General features: G+C 37.5%; 1 protein-coding gene across 1 annotated transcript in view; it reads left to right on the forward strand.

Annotated features, from left to right (window-relative positions):
* The window catches only part of COL25A1 (collagen type XXV alpha 1 chain), a 306323-nt gene that overhangs the window by 269518 nt on the left and 13618 nt on the right, over positions 1-23187 (forward strand). Inside the window, exons 18-32 of the mRNA XM_029959490.1 lie at positions 3606-3668; positions 4169-4237; positions 5147-5191; positions 7145-7189; positions 7729-7806; positions 10782-10805; positions 12244-12288; positions 13872-13916; positions 14228-14308; positions 15032-15094; positions 16736-16786; positions 17149-17175; positions 19239-19319; positions 21207-21242; positions 21766-21819. Of these exons, the coding sequence (XP_029815350.1) occupies positions 3606-3668; positions 4169-4237; positions 5147-5191; positions 7145-7189; positions 7729-7806; positions 10782-10805; positions 12244-12288; positions 13872-13916; positions 14228-14308; positions 15032-15094; positions 16736-16786; positions 17149-17175; positions 19239-19319; positions 21207-21242; positions 21766-21819 (807 nt within the window). The remainder of the gene's footprint in view (positions 1-3605; positions 3669-4168; positions 4238-5146; positions 5192-7144; positions 7190-7728; positions 7807-10781; positions 10806-12243; positions 12289-13871; positions 13917-14227; positions 14309-15031; positions 15095-16735; positions 16787-17148; positions 17176-19238; positions 19320-21206; positions 21243-21765; positions 21820-23187) is intronic.

Consider the following 23187-nt stretch of genomic DNA (forward strand, 5'->3'; position numbering starts at 1 on the left):
TTCAAGGTGGCTTTTAATGTTAAATTTTGAGGGAGCTCACATTATGCTGAATGTACAGCATGCCATTATAGGGCCCTTTTATGGTTCAGACATTTTATGATAAGAGGTAAAAATGAACATTAAAATTGTTTGTGAATAGCAGTATATAATTTGCCATCTGACCCACTAGTATTTCTACAGACAACACATGTTAGAGGTAGTCTCTTAAAATATCAACATATGAAGCCACTAAAAGTTATTCTTAAAATCTTAACACATCACTTCTGTAAACGGGATGAAATTCACAAGCTTGTTGATTTTTTTTAAATACCAGTCTGCCTGTGTTGTGATTAATACAGATTGCTCCAAGTCCTAAAAGTAGATGAAGTTTGAGTGCTGAAATTTGTCTTGTTGACATCCTGTGCAATGTGGTGGTTTCTAAGCAGTGATTTCCTAAGTGTACCAAAGGGTTAAAGTAGAACAAGCAAAAGAGCCATCACTTGCTGATGGCTTTCTGTACAGCTGCCAACAATATTTCAAATGAAGGAGTTCCTTACCTTTCTTTCAAAACATAACTGCTTAACTCCTCTTTCCAGATTTTCTATTCCTTGTCCCAGCTTTGGCAGCAAAGAAGTTTGTGGTAGATTCTTACCAGATAAAACTTGGATATTATTGTAAGAAGTTGTAGTGAGATGTTTAGAAAAGTATTGTAAATCTTGGTTACTCTGATTCCTTGCATTCCTCTCAGCATCTCACAGTAGTTTTGAACAAATTCTGAGTTCATTTAAGCAAGAGATTTAAGAACAGGAGGTGCTTCAGTGAATGCTAGAGCCACAATGTTGTCAAACCGAAGTACAGTTATGAACGAGCCTTCAGTCTTGATTTCCTGCACCTATGTGCCAGCTAAATCATAAAGGTCATATATTTACAACAAAAAACTAAAACTCTTAGTCCTTCATTTTCTAACCACATTCCTCTATGGCTCTGGAATCTTGTTTGTGTGATGGACTAATCATAATGGTCTCTCCCTTACCTTTGTGTAACAGGGACACCAGCATGCCTTTCTGAGAGGAAGGTGTTTTCTTTACATTTCACATGTCATTGACAGTGTTAATTTTGATAGATTCCTTTTTTTTTCTATCTGAGCGGCACAAAAGATAGCATAAAGCATGAAGTCGGTAATATTTGCAGAATATAATGGCAGGATACAAGTGGTAAGAGGAATGGGCATTGCTTCTCATGTAAATATTACTCTTCTGAGTAACTGAGACAGAAATGCCAGAAACAAACTTGATACAGCTGTTACCTCCACTAACTTTGAATGTTGCAGAAGTAATACCCAACTGAGCATTTTACTTAATGCCTTATGCCGTGGATACACTCAAGAGATTTGAAATATTAGAGAAGACATGGCTTAGTTTTAAATCATCCAAACAGGTTGTCTTTTTACTTAGAAGCTTAGTTCAGATGGCAAATCAGATCTGTCTTTTAATCTACTTATATTAGTAGCAGCATAGAGGGAGAATTGCATGGGTTTTTTTGATGTAGCCAGGTTTTAACTGCTGCGGTTTGTTTCATGTGTGATAAGAATACAGTGTTGGATCATGTTCAACTTGGCATCCACCACAGCCACTGCATCTCTCTCAGCAGAGCTGCTACTCAGACAATCAGTTCCTAGTCTCTGCTAACACACCACTTTTTCCACTCCACATTTGAAAACATTTTAAAACTGTGCCATGTAAGACCTGTATTGTGCTTATCCTGATTAAGCCGCCAGCTTCTTTCATTATCAATTCCACTAGCTTTGGCAAAGCATCTTTTTCTTATCTCTTTAGAGATTTCGGGGGAAGGTGGGGTTTCTTCTTGGACTTTGGCCAGAAGTTTTCTTGTGATATGCAACTGGTATAGTCCTGAGCAAAAAGCAAGAATTTGACTCAAAAGCTGTGCATCAACCTCTGAGTGACACTTCTAAGCCTTACCACTGAAAAGATTAAATCAAGTAGGCACTGCATATTTCTTCTGCCTGAAGTCATAATAAGCTGGCCAAGAAATTAGCACTGGCAAAATTCAATATTATAACAATATGGATCTAATGAGTACCTTCTCATTCTAAAATAAATTATTGAAGCTGCATTGTTCTTCATTACTGACGTTAAAGTGCTTCCATCTGCAATGACAACCTTATGTTACTCTTGCTGGTGTGCAATAAACTGTAAGGGTTCTTTTGTATGAAAGCAAAAAAACCCCACATGCTTCTCTGTGACATGTTTGTCTCAGTTTATTTCTTTGTTGCCATATTTTCAACCATGGCCAGCTGGAACTTCATGTAAGAAAGCTCATTATTTTTTGTAATTTTTTGTAACCTAAATTGGGGTCTTTGAGTGCTTTCTATGGCCCTCAGTATAGCCACATGAAAGATTTCTCTGGTTATAGGTTTACTTTGAACTGTTAATGATGGATTGCTGATGAGAGCACAGATGAATGTGCAAGAATACTTCATAATTTGCTCGCCCTGTGCAGCATACCTGCATTTCTAAGGAGGGAAAGAGGTGAAGAGAAATATTATTCAACTGCTGCTCTGCACTGTCTGTATGTTGTCAGTAATGGTATCACTACAGGATTTTGACACATCTGTCTTTTAGCTATTTGAAAAGGCATTTGATGGGGAATTTTTAAGTTCAGGGATATTGTTAAAAGGCTAATAAATTAGTATTAATTGGGTTACACTGCTGATTTTAAAATTTATAATAGCTTGTGAGCGTATCTTCTTGATTCAAATTTATGTGGAAAAAATGCAAGATTAATTAGCAGGAAACCTTATTCAGGGGAGTTTGTGAAGGAAAGCATATGGCTTATTAATCTTCCATTGTCCCTCTTCAGGCATGGAGATAGATAATAAAATATGGCCTTACTCAATGGCTCAGTGCTGTTTCTGCTGCAGCTCTGCTTGATTCCTGCTATTTGTCTGTTCTGTTTGTACAAATGAATGTGAAGGAAGGGGACAGAACACAGAGAGAATGAGGAGAGCTGTGGCTCATTCCCAGCTGTTCACAACCAGAGATGTCTGGGTGCAGAGAACTGAAGTATTTTACTGTCAGAGTGAGGAGGGAGAATATCATGGTGCTTCAAGTCTCTGACTTGAAAGGAGTTTTAACACATTACAACAGTACCATCTGGCCTCTCCATTTGTCATTGCTTTATCATACACTTACCATGTCTGCCCATCTATTCATGTGCTGCAATAGAAAGCTACACGTGACTGAAATGAACTGTCCCTTTCTAAGTTTTGGAATGCTCAGAACCCTCTTCCTGCCTTCAGACTTGCTTTGATTAGTTGAGTGTGTTACGCTACAGACCAGGTTGCATATTAACAGTCCTTAACCTCATTAAAAAACATGTTTGACACCTTCTGCTTCATTTGCATTTCATGTGCTGTGTGATGGCTTGCTACAAGAATTTATGCTGATGAAAGTAACCCATGATGAAAAGTACTTCTGTATAACTGTTGCGTCACAGCTGGACAGCTGTAAGCAATACAGGGGAAAATACTATTCAAAATAAACTAGTGTTACTGTAATTACATACTGCTAAATGAATAAACTAACATTCCTCTCGTATTTTTAAAGGGCGAACCAGGTTTCATTGGTCCTCAAGGAGAACCTGGCTTACCAGGGCTACCAGGAACAAAGGTAAGGGTGGTCAGCACTCTGATGCGAAGCCCCTAGAGCTGATGTCAAATTCGACTTCCTAAGCAAGTAGTAGAGACTGAGACTGTACTAATGGAGGTAAATGTGGAAAGTCATAGTTAATGGAGCAGTGCTTTGAGATAGATCCATATATATGTATGTATGTATGTGTGTATATATATATATATATATAGGTACCCTCAAAAAGTTTGAAGGGAGATGTCTCATAACTTACGTCAGTAAATACCCTTTTTTCATGTTAGAATCCAAAACTGACTTGTTCAAGAGCCAGAATATACATGACTAAAGAAACTATATTTTCATAAATATTATGTATTTTAAAAAAATGGCTTGAAAGTGTGTGCAGGAATTAGAATTTTGATACTACACACCAGGCTGAAAATACAGATAAAGTAAACCTCTGTTTCTTCTGTTGGCTTTGTTTCTTTGGTCATGCTAAAGACTGCCCAGTATTTTCCATATATGTGTGTCTGTTGCAATAGGGTGACAGAGGAGAGGCGGGCCCTGTTGGGAAGGGTGAGCGAGGTGAGCCTGGAGTCCCTGGACCAAAGGTCAGTCTGATTTTATAATGGAAATGTTTTGTTAGTTTTATACCTTATGAATACATCTTTTCCTGCTGAGAAGTAGAACAAAACTTGGTGAGTGAGCTTCTAAGTGGAAATGCTGCCAAATACTCTACTTCAGTCCAGAAGACAATGGCAGTTTTGTGTTCACAGCTGTGGAACTGCAGTCTGAATGGATTCTTATTTGGTCTACAAAGTAAAGGCACTACCTACATACACTGTCATGAAATTGGCCTAATTCTTTCCAGCTGAAGTCCTGACCTCCAGGTCCCTAACTTTCAGCATCAGTGTTTGAACTCTTTGACCAGTGTAGCTATTGAATGCAGAGAAAATCCATTTTGCATGCTGTTTTCTAACTCTCTGAGAAAGAGATCAGTCTAACTACATTTTAGTGGTGTCTTAATATTTCCCTCTGTGTCAATACTGTCAAGTCTTTCTTTCCTAATGCATCTTGAAAATAATAGGGCCAATTCTGTGCTCCTTGGCCTGTTAGTTTGTATCCAGCTGAACAGTTGGGAAAAGAAGTTGTGATAACACTCTGTTTTAATCTCCTTATATTAGAATATTTAACTATCTTCTCTATCTTTTGGCTATCATTTCTCAGGAGCTATGGAATGACAAAGGCCATTCCTGAAAACCACTGTTAATGATGCCTGCTGTTTACTAACATCAATATTACTTTTCCTTTGGAAGGATAGAATCTGTGGCCTTTGCACTCTGGTGTTAAAGAATATATTAATCTGGGCGCTATTAAATTTAGTGCCTTTACAGATTCATTATCTTGGTAATATCAAATGAAGTATTTCTGGTGTTCCATACTGTAGTTAGTAATTACTAATTTCTTTTTCTCTGCGCTCCCATTTCTCTATGATTTCTCTCCTATCTTCCTTCAAACAGGGGAAAACAGGTGAACCTGGATCTAGAGGCCCAAAAGGGTCAAAGGTTAGTAGTAAAGAAACTGTCTTTAGTGGAGTAATTAACATGATGATTTTTAGGATCGATTATTTGTAACATTTCAGAGAAACTTTGCTTATCTTTTTAAAAGAACATGTAACAATCTGCAGTGTTCTTTATAAGTGAAATCTTCTGACTTCCAAATTTAGCTATTGAAGTCAAAACTTATGTGTTTTGAACACTGTGATTCTAATCCTTTTTCTGTTATAACATCCATTCCACTCTGCTCTGGTTTTCCTCATGCAACTTGGTTTCTCTCTGTGTAACTGATGTGGGTTAGTCCTCCCACATGCCAGGACCCTACACCTGACTGTGCTATTATATAACTTTGTGGATCCACACTTTGGTGAGTTACGAATCAGTGCTATCCCCAGTACTGCAGGCTGAGACATGATGATCAGAAGTCCTACAAAGGCAAGAGCTGTCAGTTGCATTGCTGTTTTACTACTTGAAATACTCTACTTTGAGTATATCTATCTATCCACCTGTCTCTCAATAGATATAGCTGGTTCACATATGTGGAGAGATAAAATGTATGTTTTTTCTGTTACTTTATCTGCTGTGCAAATTCTGTGCCCACTGGATTCCTTCAAAGTAAAAGCAAAATGAAAATATATTTGTTTAGGCGGTTATTGAGTCTGTCAGAATAAAGGTGACAAGACAATGTAGGCCGGTATGATACTTTTTGCAGTACTTGTAATGTCCTTGAAGAGTGACCTTAAGTGCTTAAGGAGATGACTAAATAAGTGCCATTTAAGCTCATTTATTCTCTCCAGAAAGAAGCATTGGAAAACTAATCAAGGGATTAAAGTATCAGAGTGAGAGTATAAGAGTAAATCAGCCTCTCGTTTGGCTGTACTACCTGGGCACCTCCCACAGGTGCCAAAATTATAAAGATATGCCTTTTGATTTCCTTTTTATCAAAAAATCATATACAATTTTCATTTTACCTGCATACCTGTCATGAAAATCTAGCCCACGGAAGTCAGTCTAGTGGTTGAGAACTTCATTTTTTAATAGTTCAATGGCATGTTCACTTGCTGCTGCCAAGGCAACACTGAAAGGAAAGGCGGATAGCACAACCTTGATTATGCCCTGCCACCAGCCTGCTCTCCATATGTCTTCATTAGCCCTATGAAAATTTTCTGTTTTCTATGTGTTTTGTGAATTAGTCATTCTCTGGTGAATTAGTCATTCTTCCATGACTTTACCAAAGTTCTCTAGATTTTAACAGGAGCGAAAGTTGCATTCTTACCCATATTAATTTCAAGTAATATAAAAACATAAGATCTTGCTGTGAAAGTGACTGTGAAATGAATTATGAATGCTGGGTTATGAATGCATATATGTTTGAAATTCCCTCCATCATTTCAAACATACTAGTAATAGGAAGAAAAAGCTATGTGTAAGTTGGCAGTGATCTTAAGCCTTTCACAGAAAGGGAGTCAAGAAACTGTAATGCTGACAGTAATGTTGTGCTTGTAGGGGAGGCAATGACTCAGAGCGGGAAAGTTGAGAAAGTGGAGTCATGATCACAGAAAGAAAAGTTATACATTTTGAAACACACCTTTGAAGAAGTTGTCGACTGTTTTCAGACTGAGTGATTTAATTTCTCTAGTGTTTCTTCAAGCTTTTGATAATAATGTCATTTAGAAGAGGGACGTTATATAAATTACTGAATTGGTAATCTGTCTTTATTTTGTTCCTCGGTATTTCTTACTCCATACCAATACAACACTCTAATAATTCACACAGAACTAAGTTCATAATTGTCAAGTTTATCATTACACTGATTTTTCTTTTCATTAAGATCCACATTCTGTTTAGAATGAGAGGCCAGCCCTTTAAACCAGTTTATATAAGAAAACATATTTGAAAGGGAAGAACTACATGGTATATTGTTAAATGGCATATCTGTTTTCAAATATCATTTTTACATAGGGTGATACAGGTGACAGAGGTGACACAGGATCTGCAGGTCCGCGAGTAAGTCTACTTTTCATCACAGCTCTTTGTATTATACTCTTAGATTCAGTTCACATGACCTGAAATTGTAGCAGTGACTCTAGTTAAAACTCGAGATGAAATTGGGCACTAGACTCTGTTGGAACGTGTGTTGCTAACTGGCCTTTAATATGACTAACATCCCAACTGCAAGTCTCCTGTTCACAGTTTGTGGGCTGGATGTTACGTGCCAGATGTTCTGACATTGTTCACAACCAATACAGAACTAGAGTATCAAACTGCTTAAATATTTCCCCTTGAAAGTTTCATATATTTGCTTTCCCACTGCAGCACACGTCACTGTGTACTGACCTGCTTATTTATCTTTTTTTTTAAAAAAGTTTGTTTCTTTTTTAAAACAATCTTAATTTTAATGCTAATCTTTGTGTTTTGTAGTAGTATGTTGTAAGTACAGTAAGATTCCAACACCACACAATCAAGTTAAAGCATGTGTCAGTGGTTAAGAGTCTAGAATAGTCTTTGGCAGTTGTCTCAAAATTTTTATGGAAAATGTATTACAGGGACCACCTGGACAGAAGGGTGATCAAGGTGCGACAGAGATAATTGATTATAATGGCAATATCCATGAAGCTCTGCAGGTATGCAAACATAAGGCTGGATTGGCTTAGTCTGGTGTGGGAAAAAGCAGTTGGACAGCATTGTATTTCTCTTTTGCATAAACCTTGAATATGTCTTGTGTGCAAAATTGTTGAGCTTATTAGTCAGCAATCACTTTCTATATTTGGAAACCAGGTTTTCTGTTTGGTGTTAGACAAACTGTTTCCTTGATAAAATTTAGCTGAGTGAATTGGTTTCATGTCCCCTGGAGAATATTGACATCATCTAATGAGGATAAAGCTGATTCATTGCTGGCTCTGGTGTTTAGTGCTGAATTCATGTAATAAACCACATACACAGGTTCAACAGAAGTGTCTGCTTTTCAATTCATGTAGTATAATATTGGTCTTTCTTTTTTTCCTTGTTTTTCTCTTCCTCTTCCTATAAAATGCAAAGAGCAGAATATTTGAGATTTGGAAACCATATAACGTGGTTCCATTAGCAAGCTGTGGATTCAATCAGCAACTTGAGTATGTTAAATAGAGCAAGCACCGGTCTTCTCACTTATTCATTTCTGGAAAACCTATTTTGACTGGTGTGCAGAAAAGTGTGGAGGATTAAAGTGGGGTTACAAAAAGAATGAATGAGTGTTTGCATAAAAGCAAAGGACCAAGATGACATATGTCATTGCAGTCAAGGTGATTTACATGGCAGTATACTCAGATGCAAATTCTGTGCAGTATAACTCCACTGAAGTGAATGACTTGCTTATGTGCAACTGAAGACTGGATTTGGCTCATTGTGTATCTGATCACTTTCTCACTGGAGCCGATGAACTTTTTTTTTTGCATTTACTCAGTGGGAGTGGGTAAATGTCTGACCATGTTTTCAAGACCCTTTTGGAAAACAAAAAAAATCTCATTGCCTTTACTAAAATCTAAAAGCCTGTATGTTGTTAAGGCGAAGTCCACTCTTTCATTGTAATTGGTATCTATGGGGAAGTCTGCAGAGGCATATTGTGAGGCTCTGCATTATATTTGTCTCATTTGGTTTGCTTGTAAGGGAATTCAGGCACACAACTTTCAGTCCACTCTCTGAGTTACATGCCTAAAGTAGCCTGAAATTATTGTTGTATATTACCAGACACAGATTTACCAGGGGCTTTAGCCCCTGTATCTCCTGTATTCTGTCTTTGTATCTTAACTCTGGCACCAGTGTTACTTTCAAGCTTCCTCAGAAAACCTGCAGCACATAAAGAAACCTTAAAAAGGGACTAAAGCCTTTCACAGTGGTTGAAACATATTAGGAAGCCTTTATCCCATTGCAAATCATTTCAAATGTCATCACCCTCTGATTCAGGGCAACAAATAATTGATATTAATGGGAATGGCTGTGCAGGGAGGGTGTAAGTAAGATTATACAGGATCAGTTGAAAATATGCTTGCCAAATCCAGCTCAGTCCTTTCAGATGGCAAACACCCATTTCTAAGCCTCTTGGTGCCAAATTCTCTGAGATTTGCAGTTTTCTCATGGAAGTATATGAGAACGTCCAGTGCTCAGCACTGACTGAGAACTTGCACATAATTTGCCCTGCTGATTTAAGAAGTTGACAAGAGATTGCAAGTTCTGGGCTGCCTGGCTATTTTTTATAATTCAATAATAAATCATCATGCAGTCTAGCAATTCAGTTACTTTGCCTCTTGCCTCCTATTCCATCTCATGTGTCAGTGGAGAATGTCTTAGTCCATCAGCACTGAAAATTGCAATCCTAAAATTGTCATCATAGTCCCAGCAAGACCCCTGCTGAGAGTATGTGGCTTTCACTTGGAAGATCACATACAAAATTTATATCTCTATCATAATTGCTCCTTGGACTTACTCTGCAGAATTTCCCAGGGCAAAAAGCAGTAGCTTCGAAAATATAACATTTGTAGGAACTACAGCATTAGATATTAAAAAACCTTCTACTGTAAAGGAATCTGTTAGTGAGAATGAGTAAACAGTAATTTGCAATGGTTATTTTAGATTTTCATATCTAGATAAACTGAACTTTTCAGTATCTTTAGAGTTCTTGATATGTTTCCATTAATATGTTAAAATACAAAGGGTATGAGTATATTAAAGCCATGTGTTAGAGAACATTTTTTTCAAGTACTTTGTGTTAAGCAGGTTCCAGATTCTTGCCAACAGTATGTATTGTTGCATTGACATGAAGATTCTTTTAAAGCTTAAAATAGAAGATCTGCAAACCTTTATTTGCACATAAAAAAAAATAAGTAAAGCAAAATATTTCTTGTTTCGTGTAGACCAGTAAGTTCTTCACAAACAAAAGGAAAGCATGTGCAAGCTGCAGTATTTCGAGGTTTTACTCTGTTTAAAAATATAGAAAAGCATTTAAATGAGTTTTAAACATATTTTCACTTGCCTTTAAATCCTTTGGCAAAAAAATAGTGTTAGGTCAAGATATTTTGCCTCCTTCCATGATTAAAATATCTTTTGTCTTTCCAAACATTTAAAGCAGAATTGTAGTGTGTTTAGGTGGGTTGTGAACTGGCATTTTGGGATTTTTAACTGCATTTCTATATGAAAATCAGTCTTATATCTCCACTCTAGGAATTGTTTCTATTAATTAAACATTAGTGCAAAACCTGCAGACATTACAAAGCATTGGGCTAGTCTTTTAGTCAACTTATGACACCAACTCATCACGTTTCCCTAAAAAATTTAAAAAACTATGCTATGATTCTACTATTTAGTCATCATTAATTTGATCTCTTAAGTTGCACAAAAGCCTGCAGTTTTCACCTATGTAAAACCCTAATCTCCATGGAAGCCAAGAAGCTAGTACAATACCAAGAGTTAAAAATAACAGGAGTTTTATTCATGTTTTTGGAGGTGTGATCTCTCCCAGATTCAGCATAGGTTCTGTGACGATTATAACTTTAGCAAGCAGAATAATTTATGTAATTGTTTAATTCTGCTAATGATGTCTCCTGTTAATGCATTTTGCCAACAGAGGATTGCCACCCTGACTGTCACGGTAATTCCTATTGCATGACTTACGGTGTGTTGTAAAACTTCTCCTTTGTGTTGCAACATGTTCATAATTCTGCTAGCTCAGGACGTGTCTTCATTGGATGTCATATGGTTCATCATAGCATGTATTTATTTGTTTGTTTGGTGTTCCCATAACAGAAAACCCATTGTTGAAAGCCACCCAACAATGGAATTGATTCTGCTCCTGCTGAATTAATGGCAAAACTTAAGTTTACTTAACCAAGAAACCAGGAAAACAAAGAACTCAGCACTTTATGTACACATCTAGGCAGACAGCTGCTTTGGAATTTTTGGTGTATGTTCTCTCTGTGGGTGTCTACCTGGGAGTCAAGTGAAAACATGAAGCAGGATTTGAGTACCAAACAACTTTATTTTCAGGTTAGAAATTCAGTTCTTTCAAATTGGCTTGTGAAGAAATTTCATTTAGGAGTTTTCAAACCAGATGAAAAATAAACGTTTTCTGGAAAGAAAGCTTGCCTCAGTTACTTTACTTACTATAAATAAGTTAAGTAGAAAGCCCAAGTATGAGGAATTCTGTTTTCCCATCTTATCAGATCTCAGAAATAAAGTTAAAATTTCCAGGACCTGTCCCCAAATGTGTGGACAACTGAAGACTTCAGTCTTCTTACTCCAGTCAATTTCTGTAGGAGGTTTAGCTGCATCCAGCCAGACACAGTATCTGAGAATAGTGACACCACATAGGAGATGCATATAGTCCTGCAGGTTCAGCCACTCCTTAAAGCTGCAGACTTGGTATAAACAGATTATTTTATTCTTCTTTTTTGTTTCAAGTTCTTCGCTGCAAGATTGCTGTTAGTCGTATTTTCCCATCTGTACATACCCTTTCTTTATGTTAATTCAGGGGATTTTTAAATGTTGTTGTGGGGGTTTTTTAAAGCATCCTCACTATGCACCATCCAGACCAGTATTTGATACGTGGCACTGTGTCCACAATCTGAGGTAGAAATGACAGAAATTACTCCATGGCACTTTCACAAAGTACTGGGTATCCCCAAATGCACTTGACATCTTCTAGCAGAATCCTCTTTGCAATCGGTTGGAGATTTCTCCTGATCTTCACTTGTTTTGAGTCAGGCTGTGAGAGCTGTCAAATGTGGCTGAGGTGAGTTTTGGTCTTCCTTCAGTTAAGAGGAGCTTTGCCATTTCCTCAATAGGAGCAGAGGACTTTATGATAAAATATGACCTGAACTGTTCTTTTAACGCTGTTTTTTGTGGTACCCTTCTGGTTGTTGGAGAGTTGTCATAGATTAACAACTTGTCCATAAATGGTCTTGGTTCCCCTTGTGTTCAAAATCTAACCCATTTTGTTACAGTGGCTGTATTAACATTCACCCTGTGCTTACATGGCAAGTTCTTCAGGAATTTATTTAAAAGCTGAGAGGTTTATATGTTCTGTTTAGGGACCACCAGGACCACCAGGACCCCAAGGGCTGCAAGGGCCAAAGGTGATCTTCCTTATTTTACCCATTGTATCTTAAGGGTGGAGTGTTTTGTTTTTTCAAATGATGTATGCACACAGGTAAAAGGAGCTTTCTGGTACAGCTTATTTAACTGTAATTTTACCAAATATGGCATGTTTCCAACTTTGTATCCCAGATTCTTTAACTGTAGCTTTCCAGAATAGGTGCTTTGATTGGTTGCCACACACAGATGCTCAACTAAGAGCCAGAAAAATTAATTAGTACCGAAAGTGTGCAGAAGCATCTAACTCAGGGGTCTGCACTGAGGCTGATTCTTAGGACATTGCAAAGTAGCCGCACAACCAGACAGTGGCTCCTATGCCTCACTTCTGGCTGAGTGGGAATGAGGTAGGCAAAACTGTGTGCAAGATACCACTGGACGCAGTATGAGTGGATGTGAATGCAGCTTTTGTCATGGTGGTACCCACCCAAATAAGTACAGTATTTTCTAACGTTGGTAAAAATTAAAACAGGAGCCTGTGGGCAGGAGCCTGGCTGGAAAACCAGGCCTGCTAATACCACCTGGCTGGTTCTGTACGTATACCAGAAGGGTTAGTGAGCAGCCCACACAGAGGCAATGAATACCATATGCTGCACTGTTCTATAAAATCTAAATAATAAATTTGCTTACACTTTAAAAAAAAAAGTGTTGCAGTTAGTGGACTCTCTCTAAATTGCTTTTAAATTAATTGCTATATTTCTCTATTTCTTAAATACTAGATATCGCATGTTCCCTCAGTGTCTCTAAGCTCTTTCAAGAGCAAATATGTGCGTCTTCAACAACAAAACTAGACATTTCAGTTTTAGACTTCATCCAATCTTTCATATGGAGGTACATCACAATACACATGTTCATTGTTTTGAGAAATTGTGAGAAACAAAGTTCATTCTTCTATGTGAAAATTGATAATAGAATACACAGTTAAGTGTGCAGAAATTGCTTTTTGTGTTATCATCTACCCAGCATTTCTGCAGCCCGGAGTATATTGTAAAACACAGAGGAGTTGGAGGGTGGAGGAGGTTGTATTCCTTCATATAGATGAGCATTTCCATTCAAAATCCATAACATAAAGCAGAATTCAACACTATGAGAGTTTGTTTCTGATATCATAGACTCTACCCATCAGTGTTATTTGCTCCCTTAGAGAATGCTTCTCAGGAACTGGTCGTAGGACAGTGTTGTGAATGTGAACTCTTTCACTGGATGATTCATATTAGTCAGGGAAAGAAAAGATGAAGTCTCTGTGTACCTTACATAAGTTGAGAGCCATGATTCCACATTCGTTGTGGTAGTGGGCAAAGTTTCCATTGGATTGGGGTCTTTTCAATCCTGGGATTTTGTCTTCTTGTCATTTCTTTTTATGCACTTGTCTGGTCTTTATGCAACCCAAAGTTTCTGAAGTCTTAATCAGCAGGGCTATTTTTTCGATATAGGAATTATACATATGTTGGGTTTTTTGGAATAATATTCCCTGGCTTTTTTTGTTTTTAATTATTGCAATTTCCTGCCTCTTTCCTCAAATGTCTGGGACAACTGGGATAATGCAACTCCATCTTATCTTTTGCAGGGTGAACCAGGATCCCCAGGAACGCCGGGAGTTGATGGAGAGCAGGTACATTATGTGTAAATCACATAGTGAAGAACACGTGAGCAATCATAGGTTATTTCAAGAAATTTCCATGATCCCAGCTGTAACTTAGATTTCATAATCTAACTTAATACTATTATGATAGTAATTAATAAAGATTATTATTATGTTGCTGCATAGATCACTCTGTGATCTAATAATGTCTGCATTTCTACATTGTAATAGCAAAGGTATATGCATGCACGTGACTTATTCAGCTTATTAGGATCAAAGCTAGAATTCTGTTGGTGTTTCTGGTTTTTTTACATAACTTGCTGAATAAGTCCATATTTTAGGGTCTTAAGGGCTCAAAAGGAGATACAGGTGATCCTGGAATGCCTGGAGAAAAGGGAGGAATTGGACTGCCTGGCCTGCCAGTGAGTATGAAAAAATAATTACTTAATTTTAGCTAAAATACTTTTTTTTTTCTCTCTTACATTGTCAGGAATTTCCAACAGTGCTGATAAATTGCAAACAGGACAGAAAGCACTGGGGAGAAAATTGTGAGTTTGTTCTGCAGCTAATCTAGGAGGATGTGTAACATTGTCAGAATTTTTCATTACGCTTACAGTCAAAAACAGTATTGCATTGGGAAGAGGTCCAGAATTGTACCTCTCTTGTAATATACGGCACAACTCGGTCAAGTGTAGCTTGTAGGAAAAAGGAGCTATGTTTTGAACACTTGTCAGGAATTTCAGATGACTTAGATTGAGGAACAAGAGAAAATGCATCAATATTTATGGGATGCATTCTTCATATATATATATATATATATATATATGAAATTTCTTAGTAAAAACAGAAACTGTTCTGAAATTGTATCCACAGTAGAATATATCATGAGTGGAGTATCAGATTAAGGAATTGTCAGGAATATCCTGCCACAATTGATAGCTATCAATATGAAAGCATTCCTTTACATTTGTTAACAATTATTTATAAAGTAATCCCAAAACTTTTAAAAAGGGTTTCCTTTATATGTGTGCCATCTTATTATTTTTTAAAATTAGAATTATTTGCAAATAAATATTGTCATTTCTAGATTGATTGCTAATAAGATTAAAGCTGTTTATAAATGCTGTTTCCTAATGATTTTTTAGGGAGCCAATGGTATGAAAGGTGAAAAAGGAGATGCTGGTTTCCCTGGTGCCCAAGGTCCTTCAGTAAGTCTCAGTGTGGTGTTGCAATGAACACAGGAGTCCAGCAATGGTTCTCCAGCTTTTGATTCTGAACAATACTTCGTATTCATCATGACTGATGTTTCCTGCGAATAAACAGACTTCTGGTCATTGAGCTAAATACAGGTTAAGTTTTAACAGGTTAAGTTTAAGGAATTATACCTGTTCTGTTCTATTCTGTCACTATGAACAACAGTCCTGCTTGCTTCAGTGAAAGCCTTCTGGGTCTGTAATGAATCAAAGTATAAATGGGGAAAAAAAAATCCCCACACAAACCGTAACATGTCTCAACACGTTATATTCTGGGAATCTCAGAAAGTCCAGTGAGAATCAGACTAGACTGACTTCAGATGTGTGACCAGGGTAGTGACTAGTTTTATGAGACCAGACATTCTCCTGATTTTTTTCAAAGCATTGCAAAGGCATTAAAAAACAAACAGAAAAACAAGGAAAGCAACAAAACCAAAGATCAACTACACAAAAAAAACTACACCAAGCAAACAATCTCCCACAAAGTACCTTTATGATATGGGTGATTAAGGTTATCAGAGCACAGTAAGATAGGAGACCTCAAAGCAGTTAACTACAACTACCTTCTCACTGGTGACAGAAGACCTTGGTTCTGAGGAATCAGAGGCTCCTCTGTGTTGTCACAGGACACGATAGGCACCCTACATCTCTGAGTCTCTTTCTCTGAAATGAAGATTAGTTACAAATTAATTCACAAACTCATTCATCTTGTTCTGCTTGTTTTCACTTGAAGGAAGGCTTTCAGTTTTCAGGAGATTTCACAGATGGGGGAATCTGTCTTAGGTTTCAAAGTGCATCTTGTTGCCACTGTTGCCATCACCAGCAGCTAGTGTAGCAGAGTGGTTGTGCATAAGCCTGGAGACCTGATTTAGCATCCCTGCTGCCACTCTGCAGGTTATTATAACAGCCCTTTGGGATTAAATCCAGGAAGAGAGGTGATATTAATCTGTATATATCATCATAAAATTCCTTCCATGGATTTGTTAGGAACACAGAAAACCAATACAGAATACGCATGCACTAAATGCTGAGCAACCTGGTTACCTATTTTAATGGCTTTTGAGAATTCTTGGTATAAGTGGTCTAAACTAAATAAAAGGAGAGCGAAAGGGCAATTTTGAAAATATGCCAAAGCCTAGCTTGAATTTAGTATCTTTTCCATTCATCAGTATTGAGGAAGGATAAAATAACACATCATCTTCTTCTGTTTCTCTTGATTAAGTAGTACAAGAGAGAACTAAAGAGCACATACCATAAAATGTTAAAATTTCAAGCATCCCTGCTCAGTACTGTTTGTTTTACAGAGATTTTTTTTTCCTGATAGTGTCTTAAAGTGTATCGTAGACCCTAGGAATAAGAATCAGGAGACAGGCAAGCTGCCAATGGCACAGGCAAATCTACACTTTTGGTACCCTGTCTTTCAAATCAAAATACTTCCCATTCCTAAAGCACCGTCTAGATACACTGTCAATGTTCACTCTTGCATTGCTATTTTTGTGAGTACTTGCCAACAGAAGGAGAGTCAGTCTGACTTCTGGTATTTTTGCAGGAGTTCTTTACTCTGCATGATTTAATGCCATTGTTTTTTATCTGTAGATGATAGGACCACCTGGACCACCAGGGCCACATGGTCCTCCAGGCCCTATGGTAAGCTTGGGAGGAAGAGTGGGGCTAGAAAGGGCTTAAGCCCTCTTGCCACTTTAATGCCTGCTTACTAGAAGTGTTATGAGAATATGTGGCCACTAGAGAGGGATCTAATTTACAAATTTTTTTGCATGTCTTAAAATTCATAGGAAGTAAAGAAAAAAGCTTGCACCTGCCTATGTTAGTGTTGATGTGCTAGTGATCTGGTTCAACCTAAGAATCAGGTGTTTACAGGTGCTTTATTGACAGCTGCATTTTGTTTGTGATTACAAAAATATAGGTGCAACTTGCACCCCCATAAAGCAACAAACCCTTAAAAAATGGTGGTGTATTTTTGTAATGAAAAATAGTATCTTTATTTTCAGGGACCTCATGGACTTCCTGGCCCCAAGGTAAATTAATACCTGTCTTGAATAGTCACACTCTCAGTGTCTGCAAAGTGTCATGCTTCGCTCTTTAACACATGGAGCTATGTTTTGTCATGTCTCATTTGATAAATGTTTCTGATATTCTTAAACCTTAAAGCAGATTTTAATATTAACAGACAGCTTAAAAACTTTTTAAATTTTCTGTGATTCTTTCTGAGTAGTATTTCTCCTCAGCATTAGCTGAGTTCCTTTTCTGTATTGATATTTGTGATATGGCACTGAATTATTTAGTTTCCTGTTTATGGGCAAGCTACTATTGTACTTGGAATTACTTTGGAACACAGAAGCATGTTGCAGGCTCAGGAAATGGAGTCAGATAAACTCTATTTATGCTCTCTTGTATCTCCTGCTTCTTCCAGTGTGCATGGCCTTTCACCTTCTTAGGCACCATGTATTTTGCTGAGCAGTTACTTCACATGTTATGCTAGTTCACCGTCACAAACTGATGGGTGTATGTTCATGTTTTCCAAACTGAAATTCCTGATCAGGCAGGTCTGCAATGCTATTTAAACAGTTCCCATAGCATATTACACAAAGATATACTATAGGGACTCAGTGAAAACAGCTCAGGAGGGTAGAAGTGAATTTTGGCAGAGTTGAATATTTTAATTTGTGCTTTAATTCAGTAATCACTAGTAAGCTAAAATTGAGCATGACACTATAGCATAGCATTTGTTAAGGCCAGTGGTCTTGTCAGGATGAACATTTGAATCACTATGGCTCCCTAGTCATATCTACCTTTCCCAAAAAGTAAGGAAGAGAAGGAGAGGGCCTTTCTTGTTTAATTTTTGGAATTTGTTTTGACTCCTTATGAGACTGTTCATGTTACCTTGGCTCAAGAAGCCCGAGTCATAAATCATTTTTTGGAATCAAGTCTGTTCCATCTTAGCACCAGCCCTGCCTTACCTCAGGCTTTTGGCCTGAGACTCAGGCTTTTGTGGGATTTCTCAGGTCTGTTTCCAAAACTTCAGCTTCAGTGCTACTGCTCTGAAAGTCACATCGAGTCAAATAGAAGAAGAATGAAGAAATGGCTACTTAGGCAGGGTGCAAAGCAACAGATGATATCTGGAGTTACTTAAAGGAGCAGACTAGGTTCTATTGAGATATTTTTTTAAAAATATGAATATGGTATAAGGTAACATAATACATTGAAGAGAAAACTAGGAATGAGGCCATAGGGAACAACCTGGATGAAGAACCCACGTATTTCTGTTTCCCAAAAGGGTCAAGTGTGGTCAGTGTTCTTTTTGACCGAGCAGCCCTCATACTGATGTAGTTTTTCACTATGGGAGAATGATATATTAGCAACTCCAAGCCCACTGTTATCCTCGTAGTGATGTTTAATATAATAATAGCCTGTGCATAATTTAACAATCACAACAAGACAAAGTGCCATTTCTTATGTTGTTAAAACTTCTCTGTATGAAGACAGAAACTATGGACCTCCCAAATAGCTTAGCATTGTGTAAGCTGTGCTGCTTTTAATTTGTTATTGTTTAATTGTGTATGCTTAAAGGTTTAAAATATCTTTATGTAAGATTTTGCTGCAAATTCCAGTTTGCTGTAAGGAAAAGTATTGCTTCCTCACCAAATCTACTTTTCAGGAGATCCCACTGTAGAAACCTACAGTTTGAGGCTTATTTTTCTGAACATTTTCTTTCAATTGGAATTACCTGCATAGGGTGGTTTATGGGATTTGAGGGATTTCCAAAACCCCCTGAAACTCATTCTTAATTCAAACCATCTAACTATAGTGGCAATTATTAGGAAAAGATTAAAAAAAATGCGTTACTCCCAAGTTTCCTGTAGGTTTTTTTCACACAGATTTTGAATTTCCAGCAGACACCTCCCAGGTGCTTTTGCCCAGTATTATATTAGTATGTTAGTTGCCAGAAAACTGAGAAAGTTGAATCTGTGTCCTTGTTTCAAACTGGAATTTGCAGCTATTTCTGAGTCTGGCTTCTTCTATCCCAGCTTAAGCATCCATTATAGCACCAAAAATTTGGCATTTATACTTTTACATTTAGGGTGAACCAGGGTTAAATGGTCTTAAAGGATTGAAGGGTGAACCAGGTCAAAAGGGTGACAGAGGGCCCCTTGGTCTTCCAGTAAGTAAAAAAACCCAACTATTCAATCTCAGTGGAAATCACAAACTTTTATTTCTACTCGTGATGAACAACTCTGAATTACTTAGTAGCATACACAGAATATACCATGTTAGAGCAGAGCATAAGTCTTGTTTCGTTTTGTCCCAAATCTGTGCTATTGTCCGAAGTATCATCCTGTAACACCAGTGCTGTCAGGTTTGGTTTTTTTGTTATGTGTCAGTTGAGAGTCTTCAGTGTCATAAGGATGCCATCACCCCCATTACATTAGTCATGCTGTTATTTAAGTGTTGCATGGTGTTTGCGTTGGAAAAGGAATCTTCCCTTTCCTCCGTCTCCTCAGTTATTCTTCCTTTGGTTGCCCTTCTGCAGTTAAAATGGAGAGGTCTAACTGAGAAAAGTTAAAAATTGGTTTAGGGAATTTAATTTTTTTTTTCACTGATTGTTATTTTTTCCTCCCTCTTTAGAAAATTTCCATTCTGAGTGTTTGGCATAAATTTTTTCTTAGAAGGAAATGAAGAACCCTAAAAATATGGAAACATTAATATGTTAAAATTTAGGATAATAAAATAGAAAATACTTTATGTGTTTGAAGGCATGCTGAAAAGATAGCTTTACTTTTTTTCTCACAAAAGGAGTTCATTTTTCCTTTTGTTGTGATGTTGTATAAGGATTATTCCCTGTGATTACATTGTTAACAGTAAAATGGAGAAAAAACACTTAGGTGACCCAAAGAAACAAACCCCTCTGATTAATATTTTCAAGAATTATGTGCAGGGCCACTGGAAAAGGTCAGCTTCACTGAGAATTTTAGTTTTAATTTATTTTGAGAAAAAAAATCATTTTCGCATTGACAGTCACGCCTCTGTAGAGAGTGTGTTTTGGAGGCCTGAGCCAACACCTTGAAAATGGCTAAAAGGTAGAAAAAAGTTTTATTTTTTCCAGAAATGTTTGTTCTAACACAGAACAAAATATGCTATTAGTTTTTCAAATTTACGTAGATCTTGTCTTCTACTGCTTATTGCTTCTGAATGTAATTTTCAGGAACAAAGTCGAAGATTTTGATGTTCCATGGCTCATTTTATTGAGTTGGGTGGAGTTTTTTAGTTGGGATTTCTTTTTGGTTTCGGTTGGTTTTTTTTCTGGGGCAGTGTCCCACAGATTATTCCCTATGTCCCGACTAGTGTTGTCTCCCGCCCTGCCCGCACTGCAGCGCTCTCGCTGCTGCTCTGTTATTCCCACACAATCCACGAGGGGTCACCCCATCCCCAAGGATGCTGAGGCACATAGCCCAGAGTGCCGGGTGCTGCTGTTGCAGCCCTTGACTGTGCTCTGAACTGGGAGTATATTGGGAAAACAGGAAATGTGATTGTCTCCGGGGCTCTTGGAAATGAATGAGGCCATTGTAGTCAGGATCCAGATTTTGTTGGCTGCATAATGCAGTATTCTTACACTTAAATATTTCCTATCACAGTTAACACACATTTTTCTTCCTTTGTGTATAGTATTCAGTACTGTCGTTATTTACAAATTAGAAAGCATGCAAGTAAATTACAAAGTAAATATTTGTGTATTAAGGCTCAAAACTACCCTAACATCTGGTGTTTGTAGCACTCCTATAGCTTGACAATATTCTGGTGTAATATACTGTGATGTGAGGACAGGGGTGGGTCAGTGATGTTACACTAAAGTGAGAACAGAATCAGGCTCCTGATGTTTTATGTGAATTTTTAACTAACAATGATGTAGTAATGTGATACCCATTCCAGAACCCTGTCACAACTTGTACTGTACGTTTGAATTATGTTTATTCATCAGTACCACTTACTAATCTCATGTTCTTGTCATTGGTGTTGTACCCATCATCCATGCTTCCACCTAACCACACAGGGAGCATCTGGCTTAGACGGAAAGCCAGGACCCCGGGTGAGTCCCTTGTCTTTCTGTGTCACTCTTCGTTACCGAGTCCATGTCCTTCCCAGGGGCTCTGCCAGCCATGCTCACACACTGCACGGAGGAAGAAAGGCCAAATGCTGCAGGCATTTTCCATGCTGTATTAGAGGGGGCTTCAGACAGACTCTTAGGGCAAAATGTGTTGGAAGGATAGTGTAATTCTCTGTAGAAGGAGTTCTGAACATTAAAAAGGCGGTTTAGTTTTGATTTTTGGTTGGACAGCTGCCTTAGTTGGGTTGTTTATTTTCTTGAGTAAGGTTAGGGATTAAGGTTAGGGATCTGACTAGAAGGATGGTTTACCTCGTAACAGGAGAGGTTATAGGTGGAGTTTTGAAAGCCAAATGGATTTGTTCAGCTAGGTCCCACCACAATTAAGTTTGAATTTTCAGCCAGTGAAGACTGATTCCATGTTAGTTCTTGGCTAGAAGACAGCTATTAAAACTAAAGAGTTGCAAGAACAAGACTTTGCTCTTACCCTCTTTGTTTCCTTTTGCAGGGTATAGATGGCTCAGTTGGTCCCCATGGCCCCGCAGGTCCTAAAGGAGACAGAGTAAGTATATGTTCTGTGTGCTTCTCTTTACAAAGTGACTGCCACAATGGAAAAATCTCGTATGGGTACTTATATTTTACCTTTATTTATATTTAGATGTTGCTAAACACAACAGTATCTCATCTATGTAAGGATCAGCCCAGAACTATATTCGTTCTAGTTACACATGTATTTATCTGTTTAAGAGTTGACATTGTAACTCATTAACTTCAGAGGACCTGGTATTTTGAAATGACTAATCAGTAAGAAATTGACAGCACTTTCAAGTTCACAGTACCACGCAGAACGTAATTTTTGTTGGCTTCATTATTTTGTGTAAATTGAACAAATAAACTGGGACAAAATATAATGTGATCTGATTACATAAGAATGCAATGGCAAAAAAAAGAAGAGTATTCTCTCCTGTATGCACTTAACTGTTTTTATCCAGGAAAAGAGTCTCCAAGCTCTGTAAAATTTAAAATTTTCTTCCTTTTTTTTTTTAAGCTTAGAAGATAGGAGCCCTCCTTTTTCATTTGAAATATTCACAATAAATTTTCTCCGTGAAAATAGGATAGGAACTCTTAATCTTTAATTGTGAGCCTGTCACCTTTAACAATACAACCATCAACATATACAACAAACCAGAAGGTGATACCTCATACTAACTAAAACCTCCAGGGAGTTGCCAGTCCAGAATTTTGTCTCTTTGACTTTCTCACTTTAACAAAACAACTGTGCTAAAGCAACTTCAGACTTGCTGTATTAAGGACAGAGCCACTTGGCAGAGGTCCAGTTAGCTTCAACAGCAATACATCTGAGAAAGGTATGATTCATTTTTACAGAGCCGTGTACTGAGAAATAAATTCAAAACATGCAGCATAGTCCAAAGTAGGAACAGTAGACTGTAGTTACCACTCAGGTTAGTTAACTATCTGAAGGACTTGGGAATTTCTAATCCCCTAGAATTTTTCTAGGGGATTACAGGTTCAATTATCTTTTTTTTCAACTATTTCTTCGATCACCTCTGTAAAACAATAGTTGAACATCATCCTCTGATCTTCAGTAAATAATTTAGATGAGATATGCATGTAGAAGTATATAAAAATAGCATTTTATTCTTGCATTATGAGCTTTTATGTTAAAGGATATGCACACATACTACCAGTTGAAATGTCTTTGAAAAACAATGTGCTATAATATAAACTATTCTTCTAGTCTGTGGAAAATAACTATTAATATTTTTTCTTGTGAGAGTGTGCAGTCATAAGAAGTCATACATCTGGATCTAGAATCAGCCCTACTGTGGCTGTTGACAAATAGTAGTTAAAGGGGGTAGGAATGGCTGTGATGTAAATCAGTTCAATAATTGCGTGAGCACAGAGGGAG

This window comes from Manacus vitellinus, unplaced genomic scaffold (assembly GCF_001715985.3).
Source record: "Manacus vitellinus isolate BGI_N305 unplaced genomic scaffold, ASM171598v3 scaffold_0_pilon, whole genome shotgun sequence".
In the NCBI taxonomy this organism is placed as follows: Eukaryota; Metazoa; Chordata; class Aves; order Passeriformes; family Pipridae; genus Manacus; species Manacus vitellinus.